General features: G+C 42.0%; 1 protein-coding gene and 2 long non-coding RNA genes across 12 annotated transcripts in view; 2 read left to right on the forward strand and 1 right to left on the reverse strand.

Moving 5' to 3' along the window:
• Window positions 1-1,495: 1,495 nt before the first annotated feature.
• Window positions 1,496-25,791, reverse strand: part of LOC111247608 (calmodulin) — a 42,748-nt gene continuing 18,452 nt past the window's right edge. For 3 of the 7 annotated variants that reach the window (XM_022798728.2, XM_086984334.1, XM_022798729.2), the window contains exons 3-5: window positions 18,240-18,357; window positions 9,396-9,520; window positions 1,496-6,360 (exon numbers count right to left, since the gene is read on the reverse strand). In XM_022798728.2, coding sequence (XP_022654463.1) covers window positions 6,332-6,360; window positions 9,396-9,520; window positions 18,240-18,357 — 272 coding nt within the window. In that variant the 3' untranslated portion in view covers window positions 1,496-6,331. Of the gene's footprint in view, window positions 6,361-9,395; window positions 9,521-18,239; window positions 18,358-18,633; window positions 18,835-19,226; window positions 19,353-19,380; window positions 19,536-22,920; window positions 23,429-25,791 lie in introns of those variants that run through there. The other 4 variants (XM_086984332.1, XM_086984333.1, XM_086984336.1 and 1 more) reach the window with 4 other exon arrangements.
• LOC147756748 (uncharacterized) lies at window positions 15,589-17,617 on the forward strand. 2 transcript variants are annotated; one of them, XR_015324357.1, is made up of 2 exons: window positions 15,589-17,161; window positions 17,350-17,617. It is a non-coding gene; the product is annotated as an uncharacterized LOC147756748 (long non-coding RNA). The 2 variants fall into 2 exon arrangements; XR_015324358.1 differs by having other exon boundaries at window positions 17,400-17,617.
• LOC111247609 (uncharacterized) overlaps window positions 21,367-25,791 on the forward strand; it is a 39,031-nt gene continuing 34,606 nt past the window's right edge. Inside the window, exon 1 of one of the 3 annotated variants that reach the window (XR_015324335.1) lies at window positions 21,367-22,354. This is a non-coding gene — a long non-coding RNA (uncharacterized LOC111247609). The remainder of the gene's footprint in view (window positions 22,355-25,791) is intronic. The other 2 variants (XR_015324334.1, XR_015324333.1) reach the window with 2 other exon arrangements.

Consider the following 25,791-nt stretch of genomic DNA (forward strand, 5'->3'; position numbering starts at 1 on the left):
GCGGTGGCAGTTATCGCTGCCAGCGGGGGTACTATGAAGTACTGATATTCGGAACTGTGTCACATTGTCAGCGGTTTGAAGACGATTGCCGATTTCTCTATCGACACATTTGGGTTACCAGTGAAAAGAACAACAGCAAAGAGGTTCTTTTGGTTTCATTTTTTTTGGCGCATTTTTTGAAGAAAATACTTGGAACACCACCGCTTAGCTGTTCAGCATCGGCGACAGTCGTGTTAAATGGTGAGACAGAAGCTGCCGACTGCATACAGTATGAGATATTAGTACGAAATGTAAATAGTAAACACGCTGAAATCCAATTACAACAAGCTATCACGTCTGCCATCGCTAAATGACGATATGCCACTTTTGCATATCACATCATTTGTCAGCAGATTGAAAATGTTTGCCGATGTCTTTATAGTACATCAATGATGTTTTCATAGGGCAAAAACCGTTTGAAAATATCAAAGAGCATCTATCTGATGTTCTTCGCGAACAATCAGCGACATGATAGTTCTATTCATACCAAATTTCTTCGTTAACTTCCTTACAAAAACATTGCCAAAAATACACCTTTAGATTGATCAATTCTCGAGTCCGTCTTATTGTGACGTTTACTATCGAAGTGATGTTCATCTAGTGCGAGAGGATTAAATAATACATAATCTTCGCTCAAATTTTAAAAGTAGCGCATTGCTTTCCTCTGGCATCAAGAACAACAGATGGACGCATGCCCGCTACGGCAAAGAACTAGCCGAAAGTAGTCCAAATTAGGATGTCGCACCTTATATATATATGACGTTTTTCACATCATGCGCCGACTCAAAGAAGTGTTTAGGTCTTCTGCCTGTCGCACAATAAGTTAGAAAACAAACACTCATCGTTATATAACATGGTAGCGAAATTGGATCACACTAGGAGCCTGCGGCTTTGTAGTTCGACTGTTTGTTTCCTTCATGTAACGTGTTTGTCATAAATACGGTCCAACTGTGCCCGTAGAAAATTAAAAGTAATCCTCAAACGCAACACTCAAGGAACAAAAATGTACATCTTAATAGTAGTAAGGCTAATGGGTACCATATCAGATTAACTTTGTCCATCCAAGTTATACTAGATCCCCTTGTAGCATAATAATAAGATAAGTGAATAATATAAGTGCACATAAGTTCAGCTAATGTGTTAGGTAACATATGTAGAGGGTAAAAATCACTAGAAACTCGTCCTTTTAAATATCTGACGCACGGTTTGCAAGAGACATGGCGCTGCTGCCGTCATACGATGGTTAAGATCGGTCAAGCGCTCGATCGTACGAAGACAATAGTCGCACCAGTTAATTGTGCTGTCTTTCCTCACAGATGTGAGACGTAATGAGTGTGCTTCAACATACACTTGTCGCTCGCTCTGTTCTGGCAGTTTACCTTAGAATAAGAGTTTTTTTTGGATAATTGTATATCCTTAATGCTAGTTATCTATAGAATAAGAAAATACACTGCAGTTTTTTGCCGATTAGAATGATGGACAATTTATTGGTAGTAAGCGTTGTTGTTTCATAGTAAGGTTGTTGTTCGTTTTTGTAATGATGCTTTTGTGTTTTTTCAAGTTGTTTACTGTTCATAAGCTGTTTGTAAGGAATGATCGATCATGTTTATACATTACAGTTTGTCGCTGTCGTTGTTGTCGTTGTTGTTGGTGTTGCTATTGTTGTTATTGTGAACAATTTTTGTCTTCTTTTGCTGACTTTTGATTCTTCATCGTCTATCATTTTTTAGTTTTTCTTGTATTTTTTTGCTGTATGGTGTCTTTTCTTTCTTTATCTAGAATGACTTACGACGCTGGCCCAGAGGCAGGGGTCCCTCTTAGGCGACCCTATTCAGTTTCCATATCCCTTTATCACCAGTTTTTGATGTCTTTGGCAAAGCTGCTCTACCGTGTCCAAATAGAAGTGCTATTTTCATTTTTAACATTGCCTCGCTTTTACGTTTTTTGGCCGAATCCTTTATCATTAGAGTATTCATTATGCTAGGTAATACTTTGTCAGCTAGCCATCTATCTAGCATTTTCTAAATTAAGCCCACTGTCACGCTTATTAGTGTTCACTGTGTGGCTTGCTTAGGTAATCGTTACCGTTTCTTTATTAGCACTGTACAAGATTTACTTGAACATAAATCCACAGACAATTTTTATGTTACTGTTCATTCATAAATAATTGCAAAGGAGAGAGATTTGGCTTAACAGTCGCCCATCGATGTGAATCAAGCACTAACGGGTTGGTATTAAGTTATTTCTGAAGAGCTTCCGGAGCACAGGTGTCTTCTAGGTCGCGTATAGGTATAGAATTATATTTTCAGCAGTCATTCTTCCGTTAAATATTGAAGCATCAATAGTTCTGTTAAAATGATCTTCCCTCGGCTGAAAAAATTAAATGAAAATAACGACGCACCGTAAAGGGCCATTTGTTCACAGCTCCAAAACAAAAATCCGAAAATAAACTTTAAACTTATATTAAATCCCTATTTTTCGTCACCCTTACCCACTTCCTTCGCGCCGCAACGCCATCTTCCCTAGATTGCTCTGTATTGTTTATCCAGCTAGAAGCAGAATCACCTAAAGAGGTCCGAAAACGTTACTGCGTATATATTATGTATTAATAAATGTTTATATACCTATCTATTAAACAACGATAAACATATACATATAAGTAAATGAACAGAATAGAGTGAGCTGGCAATTTACACGTTTCGTTCATGCAGTTCTTGTTGTTTTTGTCATATCACTCCTACTGGCTACTAATGTTGTGACAAGTGACATAGCCAATTTGAGCTAGCGTAATCACGTATATCACGGGTGACACTGGAATTTTGCTCGTATACAGGTTGAGTTCTTCGTATTTGTTGTCGGCTGCCTAGGGTTCCCCTGCCAGATGATGTTGCCTTCCTCTTCGACACGTTGTCGTCGCAGAACACTGGCGAGTTTTGCATTAATCGGTCTTGACAGTTATTCCTAACATCATTTCTCCTATCATCAGCACTCTCGTACTTATCTTCTAAATGACGCTAGCCATAGTCATACAAAAAGAAGAAGTTCCATTAGAGATGTACTCATAATAAAGGTTGTAGCGGTGCAGTACTTCTCCTAGTAGTAGCGGTATGGTATTGACTACTTGGCAAGAAAGCATTGTATTATGACGATGATCATCATCACCACCATCATCCGCGCTCAAGTCTGTTTTGTTTTTTCGTCTGCTTTGATTTCAACTACGACGTTGCGCGCCATCTTTTTAAGCTGTTGCTGTTGCTGCTGCTCATTCAGCAGACGTTGCTGTTGTCATTGTTGCTGCTGCAGGTTGATGTCTGTTCATGCGTGTTGCCGGTATCGACATGTTATAGTATTATTATTATTAGAGTTGGTACTGTAGTAGTAGTAGTAGTTCATCTTTCCATTTCGTTCATCTTTATTTCTTCATTGTTCTTTATTTCTGTTTGTAATCGGGTGGTATTGCGCAAGGAGACCCCGCTTAGAGAAGGAACGAACCCTGAAGACCAATCAACAATTATACGGCCATTCAGGCATCAGACGTCCAACTCATTACGGGGACAGGCACGCAGGAGAACAAAACATAGATTAGGCTAATTGAGTCAGAATCAGGCAGTAGAGAGTGACTTGACTGTGCACAGTGACAGAGAGATTTCATTTATTTCAAATATTCAAATATATTTTGTCATTGTTGTATGTTTATAGTATGTAGCATGTATAATAACACGCGGTAACCGCATATCGAAACTGTAATAATAATAACAATAATAACAGTCATGATACGATAGTAGTAAAGCCAAATGGGATGGAATGATTAGACTCGGTGTAACGACGCTGTCATTGTCAGAATTATAATAATAATGTATAAATTGCTCGCACGCATACGCAATGGGGGCGACATTAATTACTCTTCCTGACTTCGGTTTCTGTTTGCTTTTTCGTCATATTCAACCACTGTTATTAATCACAATCGCTTAACTACACGACACCTGTTTTTCTCATACTACAATATTTACCAACATTGTTGTCATTCGTAAACGCTATGCTGTCGTAGTACTAGTATAGTATGAAACGGGAAATCCATGTTTCACGATGAGTTCCATATTGTTGCACTATTTTGCAAGAAGAGCTGTAGGCCGAAAATTGGCCGGCTTCAAGTGGAATGAAAAGAAGATGGCCATTGATTTCCATCTCCTTGTCGGTTTTTTGCCTATCTATCATCGATTATTTATCTAACAAATGTCGAGATATCTTCTTCGCGGAATTGTATCGTTTAGTGGTTTTGTTTATTTGTGTTGAAAGTATGATTCAGCGTTTTGTGTTTACTTTCCTATATGAACTTTTTTCGTTAACGACGAATCATCGCGAGCACACATGATCGTACTGCGCCCGTCCACGTACGCGCAACAACAATTTTCAGCCGACTGCAATTTTCATCATTTTTCTCCTAACTTACAAAAAAAAAATGTGACAGATGTTGGATTATCGCTGTTACAGGCAACAACAAGGATTTATTTTATCATTATCACTATGGGGTTTTTGGTTTTCGTCATTTGCCATTTCAGCATTGCTATTGTATAGGGGTTTTACCTCTTGCTGTTGTTTTGATGACATTGGCGTCATAATTATTATTACTATCATATTATAATTGTTATTGCAATCATCATTTTGAGAAAAATTTGGTCTCTTGTTCATAATTATGACAATGTACTGTAGTGATAATATCATTAATTAGCATCACCTTATCATAATCGGAACCTACATCCTCTAATCGTCCGCTTTTTTCTTTCCGTATGTCAACTCCTCTTCACCCTCGTGACTTTGGTGCTCACTTGCCTCCTTTTACTGCTTCTTCCGTTGCTTTTTCGCTATTCATTAAATCAGCTATAATAACAATCATAATTGACTCCTACGATGGTTATAGTAAATATTAATGGATGATTTATACGAGACGGATTTTTCCCAACTTCGTTGGTGTTTGTTGTTGTTGTTGTTAGTTTGCTGTTTTTGCGATTCCGCTTCTGGAGCGAGCCACTCTCCAGCCCGTTTTGTTGTTGTTGTAGTAAAGGCGACAAATAAGACGTAAATTATTTAATCACAATAAACGACGTCTTCAATTTTAAAGAATCTATTCCGTCGATTATACACCAGCTGACCAACCCTTGCAATGTCCTGCTTTGTTTTTTTGCTTCAGTCAACGATCATCATTTTTTGTGATTTGTATCCGCTTCCCCTCGTATTTTTTGCATTCGTTTTTTCGAATTTCTTTTCCGCCTTGCCCTCTTTTCCTGGGGGTCATATCAGTAGCATTATCGCAATCATATCTCTGTGGTAATAGTCTGTTTTGATTGTTTTTGCTGTTATCGTTGCCATTGTTACTGTTTTCTGTGTATGTATCTGTGTGTATGCGCGTGCACCTGTGTATGTGTGTGTAAGTGTATGTGAAGCATCTGTGTTAAATTTGGATTGATGAAAAATGATGACTTGTTTGTTAAACTAGATAGAGTTGACACCGTTTGACATTAGTATTGTTTGTGTTTCTGGGCGAGGATGTAGCTTCCATTTCATTTTACCATCTTCAACAGCCGACATTCGTCATCTTCATCACCTTGATACCTTTTGCTCGTCACTATCCCGTTTACTTGCGCACTTTCTATCTGTCTGAATTCTCCTGTTTCAGTTCACTTCATTTTCTTGTTGCCACCTCTTCTCCTTCCGCTTGCCCCTCGTCTTAATGAATACATTGCCTTTTGCCTCGTGTTTTCTTTCGGCCGCTTCAGTTTTCTGTGGACTCTTATCGTTTGCCACTCCCCATGTCGACTGCTACTTGATTTCTTCTTAGCTTTTATTCAGATTTTTAATAGCTTTGTTTGTGTTGTTTGTTTCTCTTTTGGACAACATAATCATATTTCTATAATTATAATTATTATTATCATTATTGAGTGTTAGCATTTGCAGCAGCAGCAGTAGCAGCACTGTGTACCGCTGCCATCCAACTTCCGCTGCACCATGTTCAGTTTACCCTCATTGTGTGCAATCTCCGTGTGTTTGTTGCGGATTGTTGCTGTCGTTTTTCATGTTGTTGTCTGTAACTATCGAATATGAATGAGTACCCAACGGTTAGCCAGTTCAACTCGGCTTTTCTTCAACTTGCCCGTTCGTCTGCTCAGTCTGTCTGTCTGTCTTTCTGTCCTCTAGTCGTATGTATTATCATTAGCATATCATCGTGTTTAACGTTCTCGCTTTCGCACTCTAGGTTTCTTTGTTGGGCTGCTTTTCCCGCGCAATAGTGAGCCCTTCATTTTGATGTCATCATCGTGACGAACTCTGTAAATGTTGATGATAAAAAAAATAGAGGAATACCACGTTAGTCTGAAGGGGACACAAGATAACAGGAGTAACAATAGTTTTTCCTAGTAAGCTGAATTAAATAGTGTTTACTATTATGATCAATTATGGCTGTTCTACAGTGAATGAACGAGGTAATTACGCTACTTGCTCGTAGTCGAATTCTAATTAATACATAATACTTAATAATAATAATAAAGTAATACATACTAATCATTAGTACAGTAACGTTTGTATGCTAAAAGCGATCATGTTTGTATGCATAAATATTATTTCGTACGCCTATGAACGCAAAGGTTAGAATATTTATTGTGGACCCTCTTAACACAGTAGTACTATCCAAGCCACTAACTGGTCGATAAACCATGGATCGCATCGATTTGAGAGGGTTTCCATGTATGGCTCTGGGTGCTGGCTTTATCGACCAGCTGATTTGGGGAAAAACGAATTTCAAATAATTAACCGGTTGTCACCCATGCACGCGACTAAGAAATACCTGTAATTTTACCGTCTCTGCAGCGTACTTCATGCGAAGTCTTTTCGAAACGCTTTCTACATGCCCGTATTTTCGCTCAAGGTTTGTCGACCCATCAGACCCTCCATTTTGTCTCGATTCTGCCGCGTATGGCAAGGGTGTATCAGTATATAGTGAACCGCAAGGCCACTGCGGCCACAAGTGTAATTTGTCACATTTATAATTGCACACAGCAGTGTTTACCCAAGTGCCACCTATCCCACCCAGAATCTCGTGAAGCGCAGCCCACAACACGCTCTGTTGGCGCCTCCCTTTAACTTAGGCTGAACTTCGCCTCGGCAACCTTTGCTGAGATCGCTGTACTGATGGAGGCCTTCGGTCACCTCGGATCCCTCAAACTCCTTTTGGGTCCTGTTAATGATCCCGTAAATGACTCCTGTTATAATCGGTATCGCGACATTTTACGCTGGCTATGGGTAAAAAGGGTCACGTACCACTACTAGCTTTCTCACAACATGTGTCTCCCATAGATGATTGTTCGCCAATAGTAGCAGTAAGCGAAAGACCAGCGCTCCTTGCTTACAACTGCATTCTGATAGTGGCTAGGATATCCATTTCAGACGTCGTCAAGCCCACAAGCACACATGCGTATGTAAGTTCTAACTTCTACTGAAGAGGTTTGTCTTCTACTTGCAGAATCACTACCTCGCTGAAGGGCTGTTTGCCTGGCTCCGAACTGTCTCTTGCCAGGGACCTCGTACGTCGGTGCCATTGAGTTACCGGATTCGCGGCATGTATTACAGTTTCAATGTCAAATGGCGATGAAGCCGGGCACACCATATGTAGCCTGTACGCGCATTTACTCGCATGATGGTGGCTTATTTCAAGGAGCGAGTGTTTTAGGAGGTTACAGCGGCCTCTGTGCTGAATTGAGTTGACCCGCCAGCCCATCGGTAGGTGTAACAGTTTCCAATAGGCCCAGACTGATCGGTTACAGTAAAGTACATTAGTGAAGCAAGTTCGGCAGCTGCGTCCGTTGCGGTGGTATAATCTGAGTAGTTTAGGAGCGACTGATGCGGTGCTAACCGAAATCGCTATCGCTGCTCAGTTTTCGCATTCACTAGGACGAAAGCGTTATCTATTGTTCTTTCCCACTTGTACAGTGATACTGACGTTGAGGTGAACAACTAGTGATAGATGACACAATCGGCAAGCGAACCAGGGAAAAGAATGGCCGATTTGCTGGAGAAACGGCGACGACCACAGAATACGTAACGACGGTGGCGGCAATGGATCCATTACGACACTAGACAACAACATCCAGGAGTCAGCAAGTGGCAGGTCCCCGTTCACCAAACGCGCGTCGATCACAAGCTATGAACAAGCCAAGCAATTTGGTCACCTATTTTTCTTTACAAAGACGTAGGAATAGGCCAGATGCGGGAGATGGAATAGTCCAACCAAACGGGTATCTAACAAATGTGTGGCGTAATATGGCATACGTAGCAGCGTAGAGAGCTCTTTTGCTGTAGTGTAAAGCCAAACTTGCCCCTCCCGCCAACAAACTTTTGTTTCGTTGCATTGCAACGAAACAAAAGTTCGTCGAAAAGCTGGCGAGAAAAATAGAAGGCCCTACCACCCTTCACCAAAATACGGTCGTCAATCGAAATAGCAGAAACATCGGTGTCTTGAATACCAGCAGCACCAGCAGCAACGACAGTTAAACATCACCAGCTGCAGCGGCAACGGCAAAAGTAAGCGTAGTAACAATAGGCACTGTGACAAAACAAAGGCTGCTCGTCAATCAGCATCCTCGTGGCCAATCGGTTGCTGGAAGTGTTAAAGTGAATTGCCAAAGGCAGAAGACCTCGACTAGAAGCGTTTCAAACTACTGTTGGGCAGAGGCAGAGTTTTTGCCATCGTCGTTTCATAAATTCTCAACGATCTTACTTAGATATAGATCGGATCTACTTAGAAACTTATTAGACCCTTGCGGGTTTATTACGTTTTTGGTAAAGCTGATTCAATCCGGTAGAATTGATGTACTTCGACGGAGAGCATTAAAGTTAAATGGTACTATATATAATTCCGTGTCGAGGTCCCTCGACCAAATGCCCGACTGTCAATCTCTAACTAGTCAACAACACGTAGTCATACCGTAGTTGAATAGTTAAATACTAAAAGATATTTGAGGATAAATATCACTTCGAGAATATGAAGCCGGATTGATGGCCTCACGAATCATTCTGGAATACGGAGTCTCAGATATGGAATATGGAGTCAGCAGATCGGAGAATCCGCCGGCAATAATTACTAGGGAAATTCGATCTACGATGGTTCGGGCACGTTACCTCGTACTTTTTAAAACTAGAATAGAACGTTTACGGTGTACTTTACCAACACATGGGACACGTTGCCTAACATGAATTCAATAACAGTTGGGTATTAGTGTAAAATGCTACGGACTTGAGAAAGACCGTAGATGCCTCGATCACTCGGTTATCATGTACGAATACATTCCGGTGGGCTATTAACGTACCCTCGTAGTTGACCTGTCCGTCGCCGTCGATATCCGCCTCGCGGATCATCTCGTCCACTTCCTCGTCCGTGAGCTTTTCGCCAAGGTTGGTCATTACGTGCCTCAGCTCTGCAGCCGAAATGAAGCTAAAAAACAAAAACATTTGCAAATAATCATCATTTGTATGAGCATTTGTAATAATAAGTACCCGAAAAAGCCCGTAATCTTATATGAACAAGTTGGTGCTGTACCTATTTATCGCGTGGCCCTTTTGACTTTAATTCTTTTCCAAAACTTAATGATAACAGTAAAGCAGGCTAAGTTATTATTATATAGCCATTACGCATAGGTGTTCATATATCACAAAGGGTTTATTAATTATTACCCAAAGGGTTTATTAATTATTACCTATGTAAGTGATTAGGACAAAGATGTGAAATAAACTGCCAAAAGAGGAATCACCTTTAGAGCCTGCGCCTAGCTAACACAAACAAAATCGTATTAAGACGATATATAGTAAAAGCTGAAAAGAAGACGTTTCCCGATTCATTGGCAAAGTAATGTTTTTCGCAGTGATAACCAAAAACAGTTAAAAGCTCTGGCAGAGCTGTAGCTTGCTTTCATCAAGCAGATCATCAATTTTCCGTTACTGTCGTCATAGGATGTTAATCTTAATAGTAATACTCTAAAATTAAGCGGAACGTACGAACTTTTGGTAAAAGGCTCCGTACGAACAACTATTCCAGCAACTATACGTTAAGCTCCAGATTATTGTCGGGAACAGCGGGAGCTCCTGAAGCCAAAGCCCCTTACAGGAACGGCAGCTGAACCGAGCAGACATATTATAACAGAAATATTATTTTACAATGTTCAACTGAACATTTTGTTACTGAACTGGCGTGACCACCGCATCACCCCTTATCTCAACAGCACTCAGAGCCAAATTGCGTAAAAATATTAGTTTTAATAGAAAATTGAAGTTCATCAGTTGCGGTCAAAAGGAACCGAGGCGAAAAGGGTGAAACAAGCATTCTGCGCATGTTCGGCAGACGGAAGACTTGCGCACTATGGCAAGCTATAGCCTGGCCACATCAATGCTCAGATGTGGCTTCTATTACTATCTTCGACCGCAACATCGGCTTTGTCTTTGGATGTAGGGACAACACTGAAACCGGGCTATGTCCAGTGCCACTCTTTCAACTTTTCTATTATTTGCTGGTTGTATACGTATTTCGTGGATCAACCCGTTCTTCGCCGTTGGGCGAATCAGATCAGTTTTTATGTCGGTCCTTGGCGGTCCCTGTCGCGCCTATAACCTGAAGTCCTCTGCTCCAAGTTCCTTGGTCTTTAGGTTAATTGAGAAGGTAGACTATGCATTTTCTGTGTGACCGAATCGTGTACCCTTGCATGTACGAGTATCATAAACAAATGATGGTTCTACCTACGTCTACTGCTTAAGTAATCTCATCGTTCGGCCTTCAAAAGCCACGGGTGTCAATAACTCTCTTACGGACCCCGCCTGCAACGGTGGCTGCGACGTTGTATCTTCTGTCGAAAATTCGCTTGCGCACCATTAGATCACCCCAATAGATCAGATTGGTGTTCCCGGCAACATCACTCACGCCGACAGGCACTATATCTGACTCATCACATCGTTTCTATCGTTTAACTATAGATTAGCATCTCATTCTGAAAGCGAATCGTCACATCGATCTCGAACCGGAAGAATGAAAGCAGTGAGCGAAACAAACATCTTCTCATCCCTTTATTGGACAAGCACAAAATGTTACATCCGTAAGAAGCTCGCCATTGCGGAGTCGCCACGATTTTTTTAATAATAATAATGATTAATGACAACATTATTAATGCTAATCTTCCCTTGCTACTTGTGTTTGAATTAATGAATTTATATAGTTTGTAAGCGTTGTTTTGGTGCGTCTGATCAACACCAGCGATGACGCCGGTTCTAAGCATACAGTCTCCTCTTCCATTCGAGTCGAATCTACTTAAAGCAATCGCAAAATAAAATGTGAAATAAAGAAGATTTTATAGTGTATTTTTATCGTTAGGAAATGCAAGTCCGCATATTGTAAATATAATTGTAGGAGGTTTAATTTAAAAAATTAAAGCTAAATTTTAAATGCTCCGGTCCATTGTAAATGGAGACATTCGATCAGAATAATAGAAAATGTTTAATTTTTATATGAAGTATCACGCTGGTATCAGTGGCTTTCATCGGAGCAAACACTGAGAATGCCTGCTCAGTCCACAAACGGAAAAAAATATTTGTTTAACCTTCGCCCTCCTAAATATTTATCCTAGATATTTGGTTATGATATCCTCCTAGATATTTGGTTATGATTTCACCTACACTACGGAGTTCAATTACGGCAATCACCTCACCTTATCGGCCGGAATAGAATCGGACGGGAAACAGTTTTCAATAATAATTATATTGTACACAAATCATTAACCGAAGAGATTCACCCTATTTAGAATATATGTAGCGCCTAAATACTAATGTTAAAATCTTACTAGTTACAAATTAGTAGTATCTGCATTTAAGACCGCATTATCATCATCATTATTCTTTTGTCCTTCAGCGCTTCAGAACGGTTTGCCAAATGTTTGCGGTCATACTATCGGTAGTTGAATGGGCATAGAACAACGAGTTGTTTGACTGCATACGCATTTGATAACGGAAGTTAGCTAAAAAAAGTGCCCGGGTCATAACACGAGTTACGCCTATAAACGTGCCAAAATAACAACTGAGCAGTTTAGACACACAAGCCGCCAATTCCGTTCAAGATATAGGTGCCACAGCACTGATAAGGCCTCAACAGCAGCAGCAATCGTATTTGACTGCCCTAGAGGCAGATCGAGCTATGCGGTGGCAAATGAGAAGCTATTGAAACAATGTCACATTATTGTTCAAAAGATCACTGGAAAACAAAAAAAGAACCCAAAAATGACAACTAACATTAGTTGGTGTTACTAGCATGACTGCTGGTGCAAATACGCATTACTGCAGATCAAAATAGGTGCAGTTAGTGCCAGCCGATATGTGTAGCTTATGTCGTTCCCACCTCAATCGTAAATCCTGGAAAACACCAATTGGAGATTTCTCGTTTCTATTTTTTAACCTTGCCAAATACAACTGTAGCACTTTACATGTACAGCTAATAATTGTATGTATCACTAATTCTTATTCAGTCAGTGTAGTGATAATGGAACATGTCTGTTATAGAAATAATTTCAAGAGGTAGGCCAGACACATACGTAGAGGACAAAATCAAAATTAGAAACTATAATAATGTTACGTATAGGGTCGCCTTCGTTCAGACTGATCGTTAACGAGGAGATTAAAAATGAACAAGTAGTGGTCTCCGCGAAGCTAAGTCCAGTTCGGGGCTAAGCTCCATACTCGGCCTATATGAAACAGCCCTTGTCCTAATGCTGCCCGTGCGTAATAGGACTATTTAAATTTTCTTGAAAAATAGACCAATACTACGCACAAAATAAAAGCAAAATAAGTAAAGTTCCAAGATTTACACTTGAATGTACTAATATGGTGGATTTCCCGTAACGGAATATATCTGCAACAAGACGAAACATTTTCATAGAAATTGTTCTTCTGTATTTAAAGCACTACTAAAATATTCTTTTTTGCAAATTGTTTTAAAAAATATAAAATAGAATAATTTCAGTCCGTGACCACCGAGCACGGTACCTTCCGGCTCGTATCACTTTCCGCGATACCTTAGATTGATCAGTTATACTTTCAATCAGCCATGGCTTCGCTGTAGTATTTTTCAAAGATTTTTTAAGCAAGGAAAACGCATTTATACCTGTGCATCCATCTATCGCGCTAATCGTACTCATGGAAATATACCATAAATCATTTCTGCCCCCTCTGCGTCAACTGATACACAGGATAATAATAGTATTAGGTATTTATAGCAATAATCCACAACACAACAACAAATCCCCTTTTATTTTGTCCGATCTGATGCACGCGATCCTCTGATACGAGCTCTAGCCACCACCGCAATTGGAGGCGGAACAAAAAGACGAAATTACGATAGCAATCATCTCCAATGATCATCTTCGACGTCTACACTAACCTAACCTGTAGTCTACATCTCCGCGGCTATTCCTTAGACCTTCACACGGTAAGGAAAACATACTAATCTACACATGATGCAGGATGTGCTAATACCACCGTACATACGTATAGCATATAGGCTAATGCGTTTAACAGTACTTTCAACGTAAACAGGCCCGTTCCAGGCTCTTCATACTCCTTTCTTCGTCATCCATATAAGTTGGCAAGACGTATCAGGACAACCTGGCGTCATCTTTATTTGCTTGAGGCTTAGCTACTACCCAGCTGTTCTCAAACAACTTGCTTTTAACATCTATTCATTGTTTTAAGTACACTTCCGTAGCTCATAAGTGAATATTACTACTACTGCTGCTATAAGGACGATACGACGTTTACAACGCTGAAGAGCCGGCGAGAGCAAGCAGTGGCCTGAGTTCTGCATAGGCCGCTATTTGTTGCAAAATATGCAAGGTCGCGCTGCAACTGATGCCGCCTTTATCACCGCCTCGGCCGACCTATTTCGACGTCACCGCTAAGGACCTAAGGGTCGCAGCTATTCAATTCATATAAATCGATCGTTATCAGTCGCAAAGGCGCCTTCCGCGCCAAACAGGCAACCAGAAATGAACAACAAGCCTCATATGAACAATGGGTGGTAATCTCCATATCAACTCGTCGGACTGGAAAGATACGATGACAACGATATAGTAACGAAGAACTAGCAGTGTCTATGACAGCGACACTATCAGGCTTAGCAGCAGGACCGATAAGGGCCAGCTTTATGCTCTTCTAAACAATGATAGTAATTTATGACATTAAAATGTATCATCTTATTTGCATTTGACGATAGCAGTAACGCGAAAGTAGCAGTGGATTCACGGCAACAGCCGCAGCAACATTAGCCACCGCCGCGGGAACGGTTGAGCAACGCAATCAAGCACCAATCCACAGAACATATCCCGCGTCGAGAATAATATCGACGATTAGCGTTGCCACAACGTCAATGACAGAATAGTAGCATGACAACAACGCCTTCACAGTCAACCGCAGTGGATCCACAACAAAAGGACGAGCCGATGAATGAAGTCCAGCTGCTAACTGGGTTTACTAGCTAGAACGGTGCTAGCATTGGAAAAGAAAGAGACAACTTGCTTTTCTTTTCAACGAACAATGAGTCTCGCACTATAAAAAATGGGTTGCCTGCTACCACGATTGATTAACACAATCATGACGTTGAAGGTCATCAGTGACATTATCATCACAGCCACAACCTTCTAAAATATGAATGGTTATAACTAGATTTCCTTTCCTCTCTCTTTGATAGAGAAAGTGATATATATATATATATATATATATATATATATATATATATATATATATATATATATGTGAGCGAGAAAATAAGCAGGAGAAGCATCGCACCATAGGACTTAATTGCCACCTTCCTCTAACCAAGTCGCATTACAAACCAAGGCAAACTCACACACGGTAGTTTTTCCGACTACCCACATATAAAGATAGTACGATGTCGATATCCGGAAAATATTTTAGGAAAATGCGGCAATATTAGATATTTAAACGGAATCTGGGTTTCTTCTTGGATCATGACAACGACCGTGAATCCGTTGAGTCGACGCAAAGCGTTATATCCAATGAATGCCGCTATCTACCTAATAGCGTCTAAGTCATGCAATCCGTCCTATCGATCCCAACTTAAGCGGTCTATGCGCCCTAGCCGTATGGCCTTTTGTTTTACTTCGTTTAGCCAGTTTTGTTGACCAGCTCGCCGGTAGCGTGCTTTGGATTTCAGCTTAGAAGCAGATGTGAGAGTAAAAAGAGAAGTGACCACTGCCCCGACCGCCGTGTTAACGCTTCTGCTGTATGTCGTACTACTTTAGAAATAGGAAGGAAATTTGATAAGCCTCGCTGTCTCTAATGCTTCGTCCACTATCGAAAAGTCTGTTGTCATTTCTGTACATCTGCTTCTGCCAGCCCCTCATAAACCCGGGTCTATTCACTTTGCCTAGAACGGTAATAGTAACGATGAAACCTTAAAAACGCTGCATTCGCGTGGGCAGCTAGCTGACTGTAACCGCCTGTCCACACGAGTTGAAAGTAAACTCGATATAGAAGAAAGCAAGAAAAAAATAAAAATTGCTAAGAATCGAAATCGGTCTCCTAAATTGTAACAACGGAGAAGAGCCGCACCCTCGAGGGTGCAAAATGCATTTCTGCTCCAGCGCATGGCACAAAACTTGGCTCTGGTTTCAACTTCGCATTAATGCTACGGTGGATCGTACAAAAAGAACGAGGAACGCTTCTTGTTCGCTTGAAAAATCCGACGACTCCAGTTAGCGGTGCGCTGTAATGAAGCCATTTATTTTTGTTTCCACTGTCGATTCTGTTCTGTCTTCATTCGTAGCTGCTTGTTATGTGCCAACGTATACTCAAGCATACTGGTCATCCCTTTCAGTCTGGACGATTAGTCAACTCATAAGTGAAGCTCGGTGAGAGGGGACTCTCCCACGACAACAAAATAAGAGTTACGTGAATACCTTAACGTTGCTCAGCTGCCACCGCCGCGTTCAACATTATACAGTTCTGAGAAATAAAACAAGTTCTCCACCAAGACAATTGTGTCAGCGGTCACACATGCCCTTTAAAGTGCAGTTATTTTTACAATTATTATTGTATTAAATTACCCTGCCTTCGAATCATGTGGGCGTCGTGTGCTGGCTTAACAACCACTTGACACGGCAACGTGCTCGCTGCTAAGCCACCCCTCATCGTACTAAAAGTCAGTGACTCCTCCTTTAGCCCAGAAACGCCAAAGGACCGCCAACGATAACTTCACACTGTGTGTGAGAAAGCAAGGAACAAATGTGGGTCTAGACGAAGCTGGCTACGTCAGCACTAGTTATGGAAACAACGACACGAACGGATGTTAGGTGTTTAAGCCAGCCGAACGACATCAATATCGCCGCAGCACCACTTTGATACGGTCAAGGCCGATCATTGCTGCAGCCACGATTGAGTTTTGGTCCGTATAGCCTCTAGTTTATTAAGGAAATCAGCAAAACTTATGCCGGCTTCGACAACACATTCGTCCACATTTTATTTTTATCATCATGATCTAGCCCCGACTCGATTGCACTATAGCACGGCCGGACCCACTACTACTAGTACTAGCAGAATGGATGCACCTTGCAGCGGTCCTCTGGACATCGCCACACATAAATAGTGGCTATAGCAGCCGACGTAATATTAGTAGCAGACAACAACGATCCGCCCATTAGCCGCTGATGTCTCTGTAGAAGGTGACGAACCGCGCAGTGATGCAATGCAGCCGAATTATTTTCATGATACAACAAGCGACACTACTTACCGGGACTATCTCTGTTAAAACTGCTACACTGGGCTACACTTATCCACTAACCAGTCAACTAAATACAGGAAAAACCGCACCAGCCCGTGAAAGGCTGACCGGTACACGCCTTTTGTAGTGACTACAGCCAAGCGTCGTCATCATCGCATAAATATAGCAACAGTGCGAGAAATAACAGTGGTGGTAGCAGAAAAGAGTCGCTACTGACATGTCAATATAATCATCTTGCTATCGATGTAGCATCGTCGCCAAAGGCTTATTCAACTTTGACGAAAAGAGCAAGGTCACCTTTAGGGGGTAAGGATACTTCAGGATTACGGCCGAATGACATAAAAAAAATATTATGCAGTATGGAAGTATGTAAGGATAGCAACAGAAATAACAGATACGAGATTACAATGTAAGTGTCTTGCACTTGGTTAGTCAAACAGTAATCATGTTTTTCTTTCGAATTTTCTTTTTCCATTCACTTCACCTACCGTTAGTTTGGAAGGCGAATTAATTCCTTTACAATTTCGTTGTGTGGTGAACAAAGCTTTATGTCGAATCGGAGCCCCAACGGTGAATGTTTCAGGTGACAAAAAGAACACATTTGCAACATCTACTATTGACTTCGCCTTCTACTGGGTTCAACAAGTTATCGAAGCAGCTTATGGACGGCATTTGAGCTTGAAACATGCACCTTACGCTAATGGGGTGAAATAAACCATTAAATGTCCGAGAAAAGAAATTGCGAACTCTCGCCTATCGTCAGCCATCTTGAATCTTTGAGATTTTGTCAAAAATTTTAAGCCTGGATGCACATAAAATAAGCGTCGAGCATAAGATAGCCTTTTAGATAATTAGTATTACCGGTCAACAAATCAATGTGACTTTTGTAATATTAGCAGCGAAAATAAATGTTCTTTCTAAGCACGACTTATCCTTTTCAGTGTATGAAGCATCACCTGGATCACACATATGTCTGTATACGTTTAGTATTAAAGACGCACTTTAAGTAGTGGCAGTCGAGTAGCAAAAAGCTGTCTTTTGCTTCTCTTTTAAGAAAAAGGAACGGAAAGCACTTTGGAGCGCCTTTAACTGGTATTTACAGGGACCTTAGTTGACAGTCACAAGTCAAGACCAAAGTAAGGCTTTGCACAGCATTTGAGTGACTTTTCGACATAACCCGTAGTTCACAACGGTGCACCCACTCACATATACTGCTCTTTTCAAAGCACAGAAATAGAGGAGGGTAGCACCCAAGCCGGGATGGGCCAACGACTAGGAGGTCTCGATAGGAAGGTTATTAGAGCAGCATATCGAGAGCTATCCGCGAATGGCTTGGTCGGTTGAGCTGTACACTCAGGTGTCATAGGGTGATATTAAAACTTACCCATTTCCGTCTTTATCAAAAACCCTAAAAGCTTCCCGGATCTCCTCCTCGGAGTCGGTGTCCTTCATTTTACGCGCCATCATCGTGAGAAACTCTGGAAAGTCAATAGTGCCGTTACCTGAAACGCAAATGCAGTAAAAAGAAGGAGGAAACATTTAGTACTGCAAGGAACTACGTAAATTACTTTTAAATCAAATCGCAGCATTTTGTACTTATATTATACCAATTGTTACCTGAGCAGGTCTACCCGATAACTTACCAGCATTGTCTAAACAAAAATGGCATATCTACACTCTAAGTAAAATACGACAAGGCGCTTCAGCAAGTTTTCTACAAAAAAACTACAAAAAGAACTACTTATGAAGGACGCAAAAACAACAAAATCTAATCATACCCCTCTTAAATAGCTTTGCACTGATTGCGGAATACTTATCGGATAGCACTGCTTGCGGCTGGACCATACACAGGAAATAAGATTCAGACAGTTCTCGGACTAGTCTAGGGGCTTCATCACCCCGCAGTGGTTGCTGGTTATTCACTCTACTGTTCAGCAGTGTTATCGTTTTGCCGACATTTATTTTGGGAAAAAAACTCAGTAGATTAAATTAGCTTTGATAGACACGTTCAAGACGACCACCAGCAGCACGCTTTATCCCTCCGCATATGGCTAAGACTGTGTTTTAATCACCATGAAAAACTTAGGGAGACCCTCTGTTGCTTCTCATCCACGTTAGCATCAGAAGAAACGTTAACTCGGCCTGCCGCGACTGTTACCGCTACATTGAGGTCGGAAGCAGTCAGAGAAGCAGATCTGAGACCCTACTGCATCCAAAATAATGTTTTAGTTAATAAAAAAAAACTGTTCACGTCGCTAACTCCCTACTTCCATTTTTCACCATCTATTAAGCTAGTTACAACTGCAGGTACGCCATTAGCTCAGTATTTCTCGTTGTAAACTACGTTTGCAATGGGCCTCAAGGCAATTACCAGAATGACGCAGCATCACGCAGAATACGAGTATTCATTCAATGGCTTGACTAGGCTGAACCTTAAAGGAAAAAGACAAACTGCAATCGGCGCTCGTAACTCTGAGCGCGTAGTCGTCGTAAATAATAGCCAAATTAGCAGCTGACGCGCCTACCATTTAAGCCTGTTATCAGTGCGTTGTCGGTTTGTTGACCACCTCGTATAAGTTGTTTTAGCAACGTTTGAAGCATAGTGGCGGGCGATGCAATGGGCAATAGAAACACGAACCAAACAAACTACCAAGCAGTATTGCGGCAGTGCAATAATTCACTATAATAGTCGTAGGAATTGGAAATTTTCGGTTTTGAACCATGGCCTTGTCGCGTGTGTCGATGAGATCCTTGAGCGGGCAAAAACTTCTTCTTCATTGATTTCGCTTTTACAGACATTTCAATCGACTATGTTTATTCTGATACCATTTACCATGGGGTAATTTTCGTCGATACCAATGAAAACTTGTCTAAATGGTCTAAATGAATTCAAAAGAGGCCACGATTGAGTGCAGTCGCGCTTTTTTCATCTGACTTCTTCAAGGTCGACTGCAAGAGTTCTTATTAAATGATAGTTACTAGTCGACAAGAGTAATGCGTCACGTCAATCCAACATTTCAGTGTAGACGACAACACATCATACTTGTATGTTATATACGCGAAGTGAATGGTTAGTGCATGGACAGACAGCCTCCTTACACAAAACGAGCTGCGTTTGCGTGTCGGCTCGATTTGTTCCTCTAAGTTATGTTTCACCTTTGCGGCTTAACGTTCTCCTCTTTGGATGTTCCGCTGTTTACTGAATAGTAAGATGAAGCATACGGCGCGCGACCTTCGGGCGACTCAAGGACAACGGCTTGTTCATCTGCCAACAGCATTTTGCTTCTGCTGCATGGAAAGCACTCTGCATGCAGTGTCTTCTGAGTGCCCCTACCGCCGCCACTCCTGCATACAAACTGTACGGTGATGCTATTTTGATTGTCTTTTTTGCTAGATATTACGCTGTATGGTAGGCATTTCCATTGGACTGAATTCTTTTATACAGGACCACTCCACGCGCGTGTGGTACGCCATTGTAGGCAATACTTGCCAATTTAGTGTCACCCCACACCCATCGTGCATGCGCAGGAACTAGCAGAGGTGTGCGAAACCAAAGCAAATGCAATGAGTTCGGCCGTTTTTGGTAAGTTGCATCTTCTCCGCTGCTGTAAGGGCTCTCCTTTTGGTGACCCCACTATCCAAGTTAACATCACTGCGTCGCGACCCGAAGCAACCCAGGTCGGTAGTCAACACCCACATCAACAAATCAACTCATTAGGCAAACGCAAGCATATTAAGGAGGTTTCACAGGAGGCGAATGCTATAGACTCATCGTACTTTCATTAGTGTACCCGCGTCGAATCGGCTTTCCACCTGACCCACCCAAAGATGCCGGGCGGAATTTCCATATATGGGTGTTCGGGTTGACCACGAATGTGGTTTGAACATTTCAGCTATGAATGACGTAAAAATTCAGTTGACCGAGCTGTCTTCTAAGTATCTTCAGGCCGACATAGGACTAATCCCCATAGGCACCGCGTGGCATTGGTACTCAACGCCACTGAATGCCTTCGCACCTCCCGTTTGTTTCTCTTATTGTATAGCAGCACTTTATATCACTCAGCCAAATATACTAATTTATGACTCTAGCCGGCGAACGAGAAAAGCAGGAGAACCAACCACGCAAAACATTGCTTTCAACACCCACAGTTGGACCAGCTACCGTCAGCTCACCGAGTAAGTGGGAATGCCATTAACAAACATTAGACAAACGGGTAGGTGACTGCAGTAACAGCAACGGTGGCCACAAAGGCCGCCAACGATCTTGTACCTTTACATGGACCCCGTGCAAAACGTAAGACAGAGGTCTACACTTAGCCCTGCTCCCCACTTTTCCAACCGATACTAGGATCTTTCTGGACGTACCTACTTTTCAAGGGCGTATGTTCCTTTGCGACCTTCAACTGTCACCAAGCTCCACCAATCCATTGCTTAGGCCAATAAGCGTAAATGGGCTCTTCTAATTATGTTCCTTTTCTTCTTGTCACTACTACTGTAACCGCTGCTGCTATTTCCTCTACAGAAATTGGTTTTTATCTTACTTTTCTGCACTGTTTTGTTCGCCTTAGCCGAGGCGCCAAACGGTAGCGCGGACGTCAAAAACGTTGGGGTTTTGTCATCTACTTGTCCACTATGTCTTGGTCCTTCATGTTTTTATCGTGCACCGTCTTTGCGCCTTACAATGGCTGTACGTCTCCCAGAGCCTTTGTCAGCAATCCCCAAAAGACTAGCAAACTAAACAAAGTTCTTCAGCGAGTTAGTTGTTACGTTAGCATTATCATAGTTTATGGAAGAAATGACTGGCTGGTTGAGAGATGTACGCCCAGGAGCTTCAAAAGAGGTAAGCGAGCCAGCCAAGTTATTAAAGCAGACATGCAAAGCAGGACGAAAAACACCATCCTGCAATTTAAACTCACGAATGGCACTCTCCCACAATTCTACTACTCCACCTCTTACTCGTTCTCCTATTTTAAAAAATTACCACACTAACCGGTCTGCCGTTTTGCTTTAGTGTGGCCGTTTCAGCAGTAACAGACGGCGGCCATTGCTGGGGTGTTGTAAATGCCTAACGCGCAAGTAACGACTGGGTCGGATAGGTAGCTGTTTACGCGGTTGACTGGCTCTGTCTAGCCTTGAGGTTGACTAACGGCTGATAAATTGGCCAGCTGAACTACTAGATTGCACCTACTGTTGCAGTTTGAACGTCACCATAGCTGGGGCGAGTTTGTGTTGTTGGTGACTTTATATTGGTGTTGATGTGATGCGGACTCATGTCTGCTTCACATCGTTCTCACAGACAAACGCAGTGTTGGCTCCCTACACTGTACGCGGCCGAGCAAAATCGGGATAAAATGTTAAATTAAAGTGACGGCAGCGCCTCCCCCACACATTGCGCACGAACGTCGGTAGTAGACACTGTTTCGGGGTGCGCAGTGCTGGCAGACTTAGCACCAGACGTAGCAAAGATGGCAACGGGGGAGATAAGGTCTGCTGCGAGAGGTAAAAGTGGATGCTCTAACCCTTTGTGTCTTTTCTTCTTGCGCTTTGATGACCCTTTTTGTGCTTGTATACGTGCGGGTGCCGTTCCAACTGGCGTTTCAGGACGGTGCTACCGGTTCAGGCTTAGCAGCAAGGTCAGTCATAGCCATGCAAAGAGTTATCGAAGCAGCCCAGCAAGCTACAAATCCCAAAGGAGTACTCTGCTCCAGCTGCTGTTTCTATTGTTAAAGTTGTGCATTATACACATATATGGTAAACCGTCGGAGGGAAGGCAAGTGTGTTGATAGAGTAAAAGTAAGGCCTTTAGTTGTCACCGCTCTCCTCGCTACGGAGACCGCAATACGTACATGTAATACTAGCTGTGCGACCGTTTAGAAGCTTCACTAGCCATTGCAGACGCTGGAAGTGGCGATTCCTGTTGTATATCAATGAACGAACCCCTACTACCATTGCTACTAAGACTAGACACCGCGACGCGATACAAACTGTTGGCGCTGCTTTAAGTAAAAGCTGCGCGCCCCATTCGCTCATACACTACGGGGTGTTTGCTCTCCGGGGCAACCTACCTTCTGCGTTTAGAGCTTCTGGCACGCGGACCAACAGTACGTGTTCACTGGGTTGGGCGCGATGGTGCGGGGGACTCTGTGGTGTGCGCATGAACGAAGATCAGCAACCATCGTCGAGCTAGAGCAATTACGACAGCAGCCTCTGCAGTAGGAGAGAGCAAGCCAGCGAGATATTGCCGACATCCATTCTGGACGGGTTGAACCTCGGTTGGGCGCTTTACACGCCTAAATTAACGGTTAGCCATTACGTACACGTGATCCTGATACCGCAAAAAAACGAGCTACGCCAGCAGCAGTTGTACTTCCAGCACCCTCCGCTGCACACCTCCTATGGCCATATTCCAGCCGAAGACTGTAGCAGCAGTCATAATAGTATTAGCACCACGTACAGCTCATGGAGCCCGGCCTTTTCTTCACAGACCCGTTAGGACGCATCGCATTTAGGTTAAATAGCTTAAAGTTATTAGCCCCTTCTACGTGGCACCCTTGCTGTTCTAACTGTATCGGAATTCAGGCTGACTCCACTGGCAGAAGACGTGCGACTGCACTAGCACGAAGAAGAAGTCGATGAAGGGAAAGACCTTACGGATAGGGGCTAGAGGTCAGAAGAAGGGACAGGCAAAAGAAGACTATCTTCATTGTTTGTTTGTCAGGAAGAGTAGGACAACTCAGCAACGCTGGTTGAGCCAGTGGCAACTGCAGGTGAAGGACGCGAAAGAATAGAAGGTTAGCCGGCAAAATGACGACAGTAAGCTCAAACCAGCACGCTGCTAACTACGACTAACTTCGACCAGTTACCACTCGATTCGGCTAGCGTTGTTATCAGTATCTTCCAGTAACTTTCATATTTGCGCTCCTGCTTCTGCTATGAACGTCGTTCTTAGGCAGTATTTTAGCTTTCTGTTTGGCTCTAATCAGGCTGCACTGTACGAGACTAAACCAGCCACCATGACAAGTAATATTAATATCTGTTGGTGATACTGTTGACTGTAGATATACAGGAGTGTCAGCGAACGGCACGTTAAGAACGCTATCGTACGGCTTTCAAGTCATTTCTCATTGTAGTATTATTATTGTTGTTACTCAATAAATTAACATGACCACCGTTGGCTAACTGAAAAAAGTTCATCAGCAAAAATACAGGAAAGAGAAAATGTATAGCAGTCGAGTTGATACCGTTCATGGAAAAACAAACGCTGCAAAAGCTCTAAATAACGAAAAAGTTACAACACCTGAATGTCTTCAAATGACACTAGCGGTACACCGGGGGCATTCAGAACTTTGGGACTAAGCAAAATCGTCAGGCGATTAAGTGAGTGAGTTTCAGGTTTCGCAACCTTACCGTAGCATAGTCTAATGCGGTAGAGACTTACATCGTGTAATTACGTTAGAGCTAGTTAGCTTGTCCAATAATCTAATTAACCAGTTTGACGACAGTGACTAACTTTCTCCTGTTTCGTCACAAAAAGCCTCGTGTGCTTAAAGCCCGGACGAAATCAATAGAGAGAATTCATGCAGTTATTGCAGCTATACAGATAACTCGCCTCAATGAAGTTTCTGATCCTTGGAATTGCGTTCCTTAGTAAGATAAATGTGAAAATTCTTCAATCAGCAGCGCGTCGCCTAGCATAGTACCTGCCCAATTGTGATCCCTTACTAGGAGCATTATGTTCTGCGTGACACAACGCTGCCGGGACAGCTTTAGCAAGTTCTGCGTTCTTCTTGTCCGTTTAGTCGAACAATGCGCCTGTTACGAGTTTGATTTTCCCTTGATCGCGACGCGATTAGACACTACGGCCATCAAACGTGTAAATAGCTGTCCGATCCTGCTGCCATACTGTCACCTATATTTTCAATACCCAGATTTCGGAACTATCCTGGTCATCGAATATTAATACAAGTGTTAGTATAACGGTCAGGGCCGATAGCGACCTTCGCCAGCAGACAATGTGCGGCATCAGTTGTTATTTGTTACTCGGGGCTGTGTGTTTAGGAAGGTCTGTGTTGCAATAAAACGACCCCTAATGTTATTGCTTGAATAGCAGTTGCGTCTTAAATTTGCACAAGCGCCTGTAGATTGTGTCTCATTATTTATCACCGAAGCTTTCCTACTCAGCATTCGCAGCACGACAAAGCTGTTTAGACCTTCGAGCGTTATGTCTTCTGTGCTTCATGAATAAGCTTTTTTTGAGGAAGGACGGGCGCATCTGTTCGTGAAAAACATGCTCGGATCTCACAGCGATAAGTTCGTATCAAAGAGGCTAGCCTTAGTCAGCGATCGTTGGTAACGGGCAAGCTACTTGTTGTAAATAGCGATGAAGAGTTTAAACGGAGGGGTCAACATGTCGATTTAAATAGAATTATTCTGTATAACGCATTCGTATCAGGGAGTCAATAATTCCGAAAAAGGTGGAATTGTCGAAAAAGGGATATATACGTATATAAGCGTATATATATATATATATATACGCTTTGAATATAGGTACGCCAACGGCATGTTCGATATTCTTTTCTCATTCATCGAAGGCAAAAAGCTACCAAATAAATAATTCGGAATAAATGCGGTTCAAATAACGAGAACTTCATAATTGAAAGACCTACTAATGAGTTGCTTGGTAGTTTCAGAATCGGATCCTAAATGTGCTTCATCTTCGACCCAGCAAGGGTCGTTTTAATCCAACTTTAAAGACAGATGTATAAGATTTTTTTATTGTATTTTATTTATTTCTTATATTTTTTTCTATTTATTTCTTTATTATTTATTTAAATATTTATTTCGTATATGGTGAGAACTCTATTGTTAATATTATAACTCATAATAGAGTTCTCACCATATACGAAATAAATATTCTGGATTGCATCGTCGTGGCA

This window comes from Varroa destructor, unplaced genomic scaffold, assembly GCF_002443255.2.
Source record: "Varroa destructor unplaced genomic scaffold, Vdes_3.0 BEIS01000003.1, whole genome shotgun sequence".
Taxonomy (NCBI): Eukaryota; Metazoa; Arthropoda; class Arachnida; order Mesostigmata; family Varroidae; genus Varroa; species Varroa destructor.